At 40.2% G+C, this 13,963-nt stretch overlaps 1 protein-coding gene across 1 annotated transcript in view; it reads left to right on the top strand.

Moving 5' to 3' along the window:
- The window catches only part of LOC121997901 (RHOMBOID-like protein 5), a 39,279-nt gene extending 34,596 nt beyond the window's left edge, over positions 1-4,683 (top strand). Inside the window, exon 5 of the mRNA XM_042552603.1 lies at positions 4,312-4,683. Coding sequence (XP_042408537.1) covers positions 4,312-4,381 — 70 coding nt within the window. The 3' untranslated portion in view covers positions 4,382-4,683. The remainder of the gene's footprint in view (positions 1-4,311) is intronic.
- Positions 4,684-13,963: the final 9,280 nt, after the last annotated feature.

Genomic DNA, 13,963 nt, shown 5'->3' on the forward strand with positions numbered 1-13,963 from the left:
ATGAGGTGCATCATGTTCCAGCGGTTCGTCGAATTTGATTAGCGGGTCAAAGTTAGTCCGTGCTAGTTATGAGTTGAACTTTAAATGTAATAAAGTTGTAATATTACATTTAGGAACATTTATTGGAAAAGGTTACCTTAATGAAGGTTTATTTAAACTCAATGTAGAAAATGCTACTTAAATAAATCTACTGATATTGATTGTTCATATAACATTGAGTCTTATGATATATGACATGACAGATTAGAACATGTCAATTTTAATATCCTAAAAAGGATGATGAATCTAGACATGGTTACTAAGCATGTTATAAATGATAAGAAAAAAATATGAAGTTTGTGTGCAATATAAACAACCCCGTAAACCTTTCAAATCAGTTGATAGAAATTCTGATATTTTAGAATTGATTCATACTGACTGTTGTGAGTTTAACGGTGTAATAACGAGAGACCATAAACGGTATTTCATTACTTTCATTGATGATCACTCTCGTTATTGTTATGTTTATTTGCTGAAAACTAAGGATGAAGCTTTAGATACATTTATGATTTTTAAATCTGAAGCTGAAAATCAAACAAATAAATCTATTAAGAGGTTAAGGTCTGATAGGGGTGGAGAGTTTACCTTGAACTTGTTTCAAAAATTTTGTCAAGATACAGGTATAATTCACGAGGTAACTGCTCCATATAGTCCTCAATCCAACGGTATAGCAGAACGAAAAAATTGAACCCTTGAAGATATGATTAATTCCATATTAGGCAGTTCTGGGTTATCCAACTTTATGTGGGGGGAGGCTCTATATACTGCATGTCATGTGTTAAATAGAGTCCCCATGAGATCTAGGGATAAAAGCTCATATGAGCTTTGGAAAGGCCGGAGGACAAGTTTGAAATACCTTAAAGTGTGGGGGTGCCTTGCAAAGGTACTAGTACCTGAACACAGAAGGAAAAAACTTGGTCCAAAGACCGTAGATGGTATCTTCTTGGGTTATGCTCAAAATAGTATTGTATATAAGTTTCTGATTATTAAATCTGAAATTTCTGGAATAGATGCAAATACTATTGTAGAACTTCGCGATGCTACATTTTTTGAGGATATATTTCCTATGAAGACGAGAACACCTCAGTCTATATCTGGTATTCCTACTAGAGATAATCCTACTGCCGTAGAGGTTCCATTATCCGTAGTAGATACACCTTCCTCAAGTCACTCTAGACTAGATGAATCTAGTGAGTATACAGAACCGAGAAGGAGCAAGAGGCAACGTGTGTCTACGGATTTAGGCCAGGATTTTATCACCTATAATATAGAAGGTGACCCTGTGACATATAGAGATGCTATAACTTCTCCTCAAGCTAAGCACTGGAAAGAGGCCATTAAAAGTGAAATGTACTCTATTATCTCTAATGTCACTTGGGAGTTGGTAGATTTACCTCCTGGGTGTACCACTATAGGATGTAAATGGGTGTTTAAGAGAAAACTAAAACCTGATAGGTCAGTAGATAAATTCAAAGCCCACCTAGTTGCTAAGGGATTCAAACAGAAAGAAGGGATTGACTATTTTGACACTTATTCTCCTGTTACCAGAATTACTACAATCCGAGTATTAATAGCATTGGCATCCATATATCATCTTGAGGTCCATCAAATGGATGTCAAAACGACATTCCTTAATGGAGATCTTGAAGAAGAGATATATATGGATCAACCTGAGAGACATGTAGTCTCTGGAAATGAGAATAAAGTCTGTAGGTTAGTCAAATCTCTTTATCGTTTGAAGCAAGCCCCAAAGCAGTGGCACGAAAAATTTGATAGAACTATGCTATCGTTTGGCTTTGAAATGAATGACTCTAATAAATGTGGGTATGCTAAAATAAAATGTGATAATTGTATTATCTTATGTTTATATGTAGATGATATTCTACTTTTTGGTTCTAACCTTTCTATTATTAATGAGACTAAGGCCCTCTTAAGTGGTAAGTTTGATATGAAGAATATGGGTTGTGCTGACATGATTTTAGGGCTGAAGTTGACTCGTTCAACTGATGGAATAGCAATTTCTCAGTCACTCTATGTTAAGAGAGTATTAGAGAAATATGACTATAGCCAAGTTAAATCTGTCGTCACACCCTATGATCCTTCAAAAACTCTCCACAAGAATAAGAGTGGTGTGACAGTATCTCAATTAAGATACTCACAAATCATAGGTAGTCTAATGTATTTAGCAAATTGTTCTAGATCTGATATTTCTTTTGCTATAACGAAATTAAGCAGGTTTACCAGCTGTCCGGACAGAACGCATTGAGATGCATTAGACAGAGTACTCAGATACCTAAAAGGCACTATATCCTTGGGCTTGTGGTATGGGAGATTCCCTGCAGTCCTGGAGGGATATAGTGATGCTAGTTGGATAGCTGACACTACTGAGTGTAAAGACGTTACTAGTTATGTCTTTACACTTGGAGGCGGTGCAGTTGCTTGGAGGTCTGTTAAACAGACGATTATAACCCGTTCTACATCTGAGGTAGAATTGTGTGCTTTGGATACCATAGTAACTGAAGCTGATTGGTTTAAGGGTCTTCTTTCTGAAATTCCCTTGATGATGAAGTCAATACCTTCTATTTCAGTACACTGTGATAATCAAACAATAATAGCTCAGATTAGAGACTCCAAGTATAACCAGAAATAGAAGAGACATGTACGAATAAGATTAAAGTCTATTCGTGAGCTAGTGTCTCTTGGAGTGGTGTCATTGGACTTTGTAAGTTTAAAGGACAATATTGCTGATCCACTCACTAAAGGACTTGATTCTGAGAAAATCAAGAGATTCAGTAAGGGAATGAGACTGAGGCCTATCCTGGTTTCACCTATAGCGGCAACCCAACCTATCTGATTGGAGATCCCAAGAAGTAGGTTCAATGTGATATAAACAAGTTATAAGGGTGAACCGTAAGCATCAAATTGATTGAGATGTAATCTCATAGTCTCTTCCCTGGATAGATGCTTGACTGCTAGTAAGGATGAGCTTATGAGCTCTTAATGAGTTCAAGGTCTTAATGACAGGATGCTCGCAGTACATCCTTGGAGAACTCACCTATGTAAGTGTAACTGTGGGGCCGCAGTGTGGGGGGTCTAGACAACTCTCCTTAGCACTTATGAAACAAGATTCGGTGGCATGACCGTAATGCACCAACCCAGAAGGATTCAACCGTCGCCCGTGATGAGTTGTTACCAATTGATTTTCACATATAAAAGGTTTAAGTTCAAGACTGAGTTCACTTCAAACCTATGTGAATAAGATTGGTGTACTTAGGTGAAAATTCAAACCGGAAGGTATTTTCACTAAAAGCTCATTGCAACCAAGCCTCAGGACAAGTCTCTGTTTTTCGACCAAAATAATTTGAATTAGTGGGGGATTGTTGAGTTTTGAGTTTAATTCAAAGTATTTTTCTTGGTTTTAGTTGTTATGGTAATGCATATGTGTATGCATTTAGTCCCACATTGTTAAGCCAAGAAAGTTGGAAGAGCTTATATATGGATCCCTTCCATCCTTGCTTAGCAAAGTTAAGGGGACCTACACTCATGCGCGGGCCGAGCCCAAATCAGGTGATTTCGGGGGGTTCGAGCCGGAAATCCATAAATCGGGCGCGACGCACGCGATCATCGCGCGCAGGGGGGTGCAAATCCCCAGCTCGTGAGCCTCACGCTTGCAGGCGACCTGGTTTATTTTTGTCAGTCTTTGGTTTGGTTTGGTTCTGCCCCGCGTGAACCACCGACGCACCCTCTCTGTGTATGCGTGCATTATCTTCTTCTTTTCCGAGAGTTTTTCCTTGTCCTGAGGCTTGGTTTCCGCGATCTGAGGTTGAGTCCGAGTGCGACGTTCGTCTTGGAGTGCACCTACGGACGACACGAGTGGTTGTCGGATCTTGGGAGAATTTTGTCGGAGAACCTCTGCACCGTGGGCGACAATAAATTCTCTAAAGACAGTCGGCACGCCGACGCTTCAACCGAAAGATACCAATTTCTAACTCTTACTTTTTTATTTACCTGTTTATTACATGCTTACTATTTTGGTACAATTTACTACCGTTTAGTACTCTCCTATCAACAACAGCGTGGAGCATACTAACGCGGGATTTGCCACGGAAAATTTTTCATGTTGAAACTTCAAATTTTCATTTGTGAATTTCATTTGTCAATTCCTAGCGAATGAAGTGAATTTCATACAATTAGTTTATTTTCTCAAAGCTTTCTTAGTGAATGCTTCCTATTGACATCATTTACTATTTTTTTTTTCTTTCTCATCTTCAGATTTGGTTATGGATTCACTAAACTTAAGCTGTTGAATATGGACCAACAACAAATCTGGCTACTAAACTGATGGGACTCTGCAGTTGTGCCATTTGCTGCAAGTTTGTAAGAATATCTTCATCATCACAAAATCTAGGAAGAAAATAGCATGCAACCATTCTTTGGCCTTGTTTGTTCTCCTTGCTGAAATTGATACCAGAAGTCGTCTATGAATCTCCTTGTACATGTGTCTACCATTTTTTTCTGTAGAGTTCCCTTAATATATCGAGTAAAGAAATGTATATTATGTAGTTTTGATCACATGTTTCTATTAATATCTTGAGTACAGAAATGCATATTATGTAGTTTTGATCTCATGTTTCTATGCTTTTACCATGTTCTTTTGATAAATAGGAATGTTTTAAAGCTGATCATAACATTATAGAGAAAATTACATTTTCAGTCCTGTAATTTGTATCATTTTTAATTTTAGTTCTATTATGAGTTAATTTACGTTCTTAGTCCTATAACTTGTAATATTTTTCAATTTCAGTCTTTTTTTCTCCAAGATTGAAATTTTTCAACGAAAAATATCTAGTTTGTGGTTGGAATATAAAAAGCACATGGGTCATAAAAAATCAAAATCCCCAAATTCAATTTACAACTCATCATTTTCCGTTGAAAAATTTTAATTTTAGAGGAAAAAGGACTAAATTGAAAAATATTACAAGTTACAGGACTAAAAATATAAATGGACTCAGAACATGATTAAAATTGAAAAAAAATTATAAGTTACAGTACTAAAAACTTAATTTTCTCTAACATTAATTTTCTCTAACATTATATATAAAGAGAAAATTTTACCCTGCTATCGTGATTAACCAAGGGTGACATCTGACGTGGCCACATGATGTGGCCAAAATTTAAAATTTTTAATTTTTCTCTCATATGTATGCAACTCTTCTCTCTCTTGCATGCAAGATGTCGCCCTCTTCTCTCTCTTGTATGCAAGGTAGTGGTGATTTTTACAAATCAACACTAAGGTGAAGACCAACCAACTCCAACGTGCTGGTCTTTAAAGATCAACACTAATATGTTGGTGCTGATCTTTAAAGATCAGTACGTTAAAGTTGATTTTTACAAACTAGCACCATAATTAATGTTAGTTTGTAGAAGCTAGCAGTATTGGTGCTAGTAGTGCTGGTTTGTATAAATCAACACCACGTGTAATGGTGTTGGTTTGTACAAACCAACAGTACAAACCTGCTTGATATTGATTTGTGGTGTTGTTTTGTACAAATCATCTCCAACGTGTATTGAGCAACACTAATTGTGGTGAGCTGGTACAAACCAACTTCAACATGTTGATCTTAGTTTTTAAAGACCAGCATCCTCCTGGTGTTGATTTTTATAAATCAATATTACCTTGCATGTAAAAGAGAGAAGAGGATGATATTTGACATGCAAGATAGAAAAGAGAGTTGCATACATATGATAGAGATAAAAAAATTTAAATTTTAGCTGTGTTAGGTGGCCAAATCAAATGTTGCCCTTGGTTGCTCATCTTAGGATGTACAGGATATCAACTTTGTGTAGGCGCTTCTAATGGAGAGAGGTGCTCACGGGTATCGTGCATGCGAGTCACACGGGCATCGAATCTGTGTGTGTATTGCTCATGTTTTTTGGTTCATATTCTCAATTTTTTTTTTTTGGTCACATTCGTTTGTATATATTCTGATCGAGTAATATCTCCACATCATATTATAGTATGATATGCGTTCCATCCCTTTTATCCCCCTCGATCAATTAATATTTGATTTCTCTCGCATTTTAATGAAACACTTATGTTTTATCATATTATTCTACATTATTGTATACTATTTTGCATAATATAAATAGTTGTGAGTAATAATATACTACGAACAGCAAGTATTACTAATACTAAGAAAATACCATTAAGAACTATAATAAAATATAATTATGCAGAAAGGCTTTCATGTCGAGGCAAATTCTAATTTTTATGTCAATTATTATGTGGCATTTTTAAAAACAATATATAGGCCTGAGTGGGCCGGACTATAACCGGCCTGGTAAGATGCTGGATTGGTTATGGTTCTAGGTCCTCAAAAATCGACGAACCGTCGGTTCAGCAGATTCAATTTTGTTTTTTTTTTGCTTTGTATTAGTTGGAAATCGACGGTTCTTAGTTGTTGGAGGATATTTTTTTAATATTTTTTAACGCTTAAAATCATCTGATCGTTTTTTTGATCATTATGATTTAGTGTATGTTACTATCCAAACTCTATAAATAGAGAGTTCATTCATTATTTCTACACACATCTTCTCTATTTTCATTTTTAATTTCACTTTCTCCGTTTTCAACTCCAAGTCTCTATGTACTTTCATTTCCAACTTTCAACTATAATGGAAAAAGACCGTGAAGGTTCATCATCTCAATCTCTGAGGGGAAAGGAAATAGTGAATCCGCACGAGAACCTCAACATAAGACTGAGCACCTTTTAACACCCAAAACATAAGGAAGTACCGATACAATTACTTCTAAGGTTTGAGAAATTTCTCTTCCAAAAACTTTTATTTTCACTAAATATTTTGAGAATATCACTATTTCGTCGGGAGAATTGGGTGCAAAATATAAGCATCGTCAATGCTTCAAACAAATTCCAAGTCGGCGACAGTTATGGGTCATAGAGACGATACATAGAAATGAAGCACCCGTCGGAATATGGACTCGATCGTTCTCAAACATAATTATTTATATTTTCTTCAACTAGCGGTAGTACTGATTATATTTTATTTTTATATGCTGATAATAAATTAAGGGAGTTATTAGTTAAATTTATTTCCATAGAATATTTTTTTTTTAGTTTTGGATCTAAATGCATATTTGAATATTTTTGTAAAGAATTCAGTATTCTATGTGTTAAACGTGTTCCTAGAACTATATTTGTATAATTGAAAAATTATTACAACAAGAAAAAAAGAATTTGATTGATGAATTTAGTAAATTAAATAATAAAGTTTTTTTTATGTTCTAATATTTGGAGTTATCATTGGTAAATACATTCGTATATGTGTATGATTATCATTGGATCGATAACTCTTGGAACCTCTAAAAAAATTGTTAACTTATAGAGTTTTTGATGAATCACATACTGCTCATAACATCACACAATTATTATGTTTAATTTTAGAAGAATATGGATTAACTTATGAAGTATTTTCAATATCATTAAATAATGCTAGTTCTAATACTGTTTGTATAGAAGATCTAAAATTTATTTGTCAATCTGTTATTGATGATTTATTTTTTCATATTCGTTTGTATGTCATGTTTTAAATTTATGTATTCAAGATGGATTAACAATTTTATAAAATCATATTAAACTAATTAAAATTGTAATTTCTTATTTATGATCGCATTCATTTATAATAAAATAATGTGATAGGTTTTATAAAACTAATGAAATGAGATCTAAAAAATTTTCACGCCGTATACCAATAAGTTAGAATTTATCGTATTAATTATTACCAGATTCATTTTATTATAAAGAATTATTATATTTATTTTATTCTTGAAATTTATTTAATTACATTAGCATTCTAGATTTAAATTAGAAAATTTACAAGAAATATTAACTTTGTATTATAAGGTTTTAATTCTATGTAAAGATTTTTCTTTCTCTAATCCCGTTAATATTATATATAATGTTAAGCTCCACACGAGAACTTGAGAATTATTTTACGCATTCTTTTGATTTTAATGAAGCAGATAATGAAAATTTTGATATTCTAAAGTGGTGGTCACAGAAGGCTCAAAGCTTTCTCGTTCTCTCCATGATCGCCAAAGAAATTTTAGCTTATCTAGTATCAACTATTATTGTAGAGCAGATGTTCAATGTCAACGACAACATATTAGATCGATGGGGATCGACTTTGTCTTCCAACTCATTGGAAGGTCAAGCATTACTCGACGATTCGATCAAAGCCGAGAAAAGAATCCAAGGAATGTAATTTTTAGATGACAAAGTCGAAGATTTTGATACTAAAGGAACGAATACAACAGGAACGGAAAATGAAAGTGAGTAACAATGCCACTTCTAAATGTAAAAGGGTAAAAATATAAAAGAACTGTGTGGACTTTGATTCTCATATACCCTAAGAGGATACGTAGGCAACTAAAATAAGCGCAAGCCTTTTTTTAAAATAAATTTGTAATTTTTTAATATAATAATCTTGAACCGTGATGAACTGTGAACCGAATCGTGAACCATAACTGTCTTGGATGATTAAGGTTAAGGGTCGATTTGTCAGGAATCGTCAAACTGATTAATACAGTGCATAACGGTGGGGTCCAATAAGGATTGGGCAACAGAGGTTAAGGGGGCGTGACAGTCAGAAGTCAAAGGGGCGTGACAGTCAGAAGTCAAGGGAACGTGACAGTCAACAGGTGTGGGAAGAGGAAGTATGACCGGATGACGACGTCAGCAATCTGATTCCCGGTCGGGTTCTCACAGACCAGAACTCCAGATCTAAGGTACCTGGATAGATTGTCAGGATGACACTTGACCGGGATTTGACGGGTTGGGCTTTCACGGCCTGGTGGTACTTAGGCCCAGTGCTCTCAGTAAGCTAAAATTCCCGGTCAGCTAACTCCCAGTCAGCGCTTGTACGATCTCTCCATGGCTCTCGACCCCCCCCCCCAAGGTTTAGGCCCGGTGTTATACCCGACTGATCATCCCGGGCTGCCCTATTCCTGCCCGATTGGGACAGAAAGTGCTACATGACAACCGAGTCAGGAATCGTAATTGCCTGTTAGAGAATAACTGTTGCGTGTCAGGGAATATTCCAACGGTCTACAGTCACCTGCAAATGAAACCTTCCTTCAGTCTACAGGAGGATGCCAAGTGTCCTCCATCACCCGACAAGTCCTGACACCCGACATTCTTTGACATCAGCAGGCTCCAAAAGGTACGCACTGTCATATAAAAAGGGAGGTCCTCTCCCTTACGCATGGACGCACGCCTGTGTGCTTGTCTGAGTGTGCGTAGAGCTTAGGTACCGTCAGCTCAGTCCTCGTCATCCATCAACACCACGTGGGAGTCCATTTTCGGAAGCGCATATGAGAAAGGTGTCTCAGTTGCCCCTCCGTCAATGCTAGCAATAGCTCACCCAACCTTTATCTGACTCAGATTCCAGATAGGATCAATTTGGCGCAATCTGTGGGAACTTTCTCCACCTGTTCTGGAGCGTGAAGATGGAGGAGATTGGACGAATCAACGTGACCATGACGGCAGGGGAGTACAAGCTGTTAAAGGAAGCTAAGAGACGAGCGGCTTCCGAAAAATAGACTACTGCCTCGCGACCATACAAAATGTCTGCCATTTCCAAGGACCCGACTCATGTTTCAGACAGAGGGTCTAAGAGGAAGCAACCCGAGGAGTTCCCCTCGGCCTTCTACCGAGAAGCAGTCCCGGACTACTACCATAAGGGTCCGGACTATTATAATAAAAAAGAACAATCGCAGGCCTCTATGTCGGAAAACTCCCCGCCCAGGGACTCAAAGAAGGGGAAAGGTATAGTCCTCAGGGAGGAGCCCCGAGGGGAACCCGATGAGCAAGTGTCCTTTTCTCTAAGGGTATTAGAGGTGAAGCTACCGAAGGGGTACAAGCCCCCAGCCATTAGAGAATACGATGGCAGTAAAGATCCGGAGGATCATCTCCGCAAGTCCAGGAACGCGGCGCTATTACATCAATACAGCGACGCTATTAAGTGTCGAATATTCTTGAATACTCTATCTGACTCAGCACAGAAATGGTTCGATGGACTGTCGAATGGGTCCATCGCTTGTTTTCATGATTTCAAGACTGTCTTCTTGCGCCACTTCGCCAGCAGCAAGAAGTACTAGAAGACAGACCACTTTCTCTTCGCTCTTAACCAGGAGCCGGCTGAGCTCTTGCGAAGTTATATCAGGCGCAAGATGTCCCATCTACCACCTTGAAAATACTAATGAGCATCTTCTCTCATGGACTAGTGGATAGGGAGTTCTTCAGAGATCTCATTCGAGATATATCCCGTGAAGAACTTCGACGAGATGCTCGGGAAGGCAGCTAGCTATATCAACGTGGAGGAGGCTCAGGCTACTCGACGCAAAGCGGACAAGGCGCCTACTCCCGCCAACAAGCCAGAGAAGAGGTTGCCCCAACCACCAGCTCAGCCTCTTCCACGCGCCCAGGATGCCGAACCACCCTTCCCACCTGTCAGGATCCCCGACCAACACAACGTGTGGCAGCCGTTCAAGCCCCAAGGCCCGGGAAATGGGGACCGCGTTATTGCACTTACCATCGCTCTCACACCCATGCCACAAGTGATTGTTTCCAGTTTGCCTGAGACTCGGCGCACAGCGGAGTTGGGCCTGCTTTTGCCGGAGATCGCACCTAGGACTTAGTAGAGGATGCTAGCCGACCAACAACCCGGGGCGGGTCAGTCGGGTAGACCCCTTCCGGACAATGCGGGACAAGGAAATCAGTAGCCCGACTGTAACCAGGAGCTAGGGGAAGCCCGAGAAGAGGAGAACAAGGGAACCGCGGTCATCCGCGAGATCGGTATGATCTCAGGAGGGCCCACAGATGGAGACTTCGCTAGGGCTCGGAAGTCTCATGAGCGACGCTTGGAAATACACGCAGTAGGGTGCAGCAAGGAGCAAGCTGCAGAGCTTGTCATCAGCATTGGGCCACAAGACCTGGAGGGGCTGGAGCTCCCTCATGACGATGCCCTAATAATCAAGGCCGCTATTGCCAACAGTTGCGTGGCCAGGGTTTTTGTGGATATTGGAAGCTCTGTCAACGTGTTGTTTAGGAGCGTGTTCGAGAGCATGTAAATCAACGCTAGTGAACTCCAGCCTGCGGCTACTTCCTTGTATGGTTTTACCAATAATGAAGTACGACTCATGGGCCAGATCAAGTTAGCCATATCTTTGGGTAGCGAGCCCCTAGTGAGGACATAGAGGAGCACCTTCATAGTGGTGGATTCACCTTCCTCATACAACATCATCTTAGGAAGACCAACATTGCACGAGTTTCGGGCGGCAGTCTATACTTTTCATCAGAAGATCAAATTCCCGGTGGGAGACCAAGTCGGGAAAGTTAAAGGTGAGCAATTGGTCTCTCGCAGGTGTTACATTGACATGGTGAAGGTGGAGGCTCACAAGGCTCAGCGAATCCAGGATGTCGGAATTCACGTCATTCAAGAGGAGCCTTTGCCTATAATAGAGGAGTCTATCCCTTGGGAGGAGGTACAACTCTATCCTGATCGCCCGAAAAGCCTCACCCGCATATCAAGCGACTTGCCTATCGAAGTCAAGACGGACCTGGTCCAATGCTTAACTCGTAATAGGGATGTCTTCACCTGGTCCCCTGAGGAGCTGCTTGGGGTCAAGCCCGAGGTGGCTGAGTACAGATTTCACCTTCTGCCTGATTCCTGACCGGTCAAGCAGAAGAAGAGGAATTTCTCGACCGAGCAAAATAAGATCATCCAAGCTGAGGTGGATCAACTCAGGAAAGTAGGTCATATTAGAGAGGTACAATTCCCGTCCTGGCTCTCTAATGTGGTTATAATAGCTAAACCCAACAATAAGTGGAGAGTCTGCATCGACTTCCGGGACCTTAACCACGTCAGTCTTAAGGACTGCTACCCACTACCCAGGATCGATCAGATGGTAGACTCGATCTCGGGCTGCGAAAGGATTTGCATGCTTGACGCTTATCAAGGGTACCACCAGATCCTTTTGGTGCAAGAAAATCTGGAGAATGTTAGCTTCATCACGGTAGATGACACCTTCTGTTATACCGTCATGCCGGAGCTATCTATCAAAGGATGATGGATAAGATCTTCCGGGGGCAAATAGGGTGAAATGTGGAAGTCTATGTAGATGACATCCTCATCAAATCCACTTTGGCCATAAATCTGATCACTGACATAGAAGAAACCTGCGACACACTGCGACAGTATGGGCTGAAGTTGAATCCCTTGAAATGCTTGTTTGGAGCTCGAGGGGGAAAGTTCTTGGGATATCTTGTTACTGAGAGAGGGATTGAAGCTAATTTGGAGAAGGTCAGGGTACTTCGAGATATGAAGGCGCCTCAGAATCTGAAAGAAGCTCAAAAGTTGGTGGGTCGAATAATTGCATTGTCCCGATTCATATCTCGATATGCGGATAAAGTCCTACCCTTCTTCAAAGTATTCAGGAGAGCAGTCAAGTTTCAATGGGACGAAGAATGCAGCCAGACCTTCGAGGAATTAAAGAAGCACCTGGAGGCCTTACCCTCGTTATTCAAGCCTACTGTTGGAGAGTTGCTCTGGGTTTATCTGTCAGCCACCCCTAAGGCCGTAGGGGCGGCATTGGTGAAAGAGCAAGACGATGTACAACGGTCAGTGTACTTCTTCAATCACTTATTAAAAGGGGTCGAGTCCCGATACACAACCCTGGAAAACTTGGTCTACGGATTGGTACTCATGGCTCGCCGCTTAAGACCCTATTTCTTGGCACACCCCATCACAGTCCTGACCAACAGCACCATGGGTAAGACTCTCACTAACGTGGAAGTAGCAGGTCACCTCATCAAATGGACCACTGAGTTGGGAGAGTATGATATACAGTATCAACCCCGAACGATAATTAAGGCACAAGCTCTAGCAGATTTCTTGATAGAGGTTCATCAACCGGACTCCGAAGAAACTTAGAAGATCTATGTGGATAGGTCATCTACCCAGCAAGGAAGCGGAGTTGGGATCCTCCTGATATCCCCTCAGGAAGGCATCTTGCTGTTGACGATCAGGTTAAATTTCAGAGCCACGAATAATGAGGTGGAATATTAAGTACTATTGGCAGGGTTGCAAGCAGCTCGTCATGTTGGAGACGCCCGGGTGGTTGTTTATTCAGACTCTCAGCTTATAGCTCAACAAGTAGCAGGCAACTTCGAAATCAACAGTGACAAGCTGCAGGTATATAGGGAGGCATATGAGAGGATGATAGAAGATTTCAAAGAGGTTACGGTGACTAAGATCCCCCGAGTAGATAATCAGAGAGTTGATGAATTAGCTAAAATGGTCAGCTCTTTGACCACTTGGGTGTTAGATAAGTCAATAGCCTAGACCTACCTAATAACTCAAGTAGACCTGCAAAATAATATGGAGGAGTTAATCGATTGGAGGACCCCGATGATCATTTATCTTGAGCAGGGTGGCTTACCCGCTGACTTGGAAGAGGTCAGGTTGATCAGGAAAAGAGCTTATATGTATTCCCTGATCGGGGACCAGCTGTACAAGTGAGCATTCTCCAAACCGCTACTCAAATGCTTAGGGATGGAAGAAGCGGAGTATGCTTTGCAGGAAGTACATCAGGGATGTTGCAGCAACCATGTGGGAGGAAGGATGCTGGCCCGAAAAGTATTACTGGCCGGGTATTTCTGGTCCACTCTGTAAAAAGATGCTCAAAGATTGGTGAACACTTGCTTATTCTGCCAAAGCATCATAATTCGACCCATCGGCTGACTGACACACTGAAAACCTCAATAGTCTCATGCCCCTTTGACCAATGGAGCATGGATATTGTAGGACCGTTCCCGATGACCCCAGGTCAGAAGAGATTCTTTCT

Source organism: Zingiber officinale, chromosome 1B, assembly GCF_018446385.1.
Source record: "Zingiber officinale cultivar Zhangliang chromosome 1B, Zo_v1.1, whole genome shotgun sequence".
Taxonomy (NCBI): domain Eukaryota; kingdom Viridiplantae; phylum Streptophyta; class Magnoliopsida; order Zingiberales; family Zingiberaceae; genus Zingiber; species Zingiber officinale.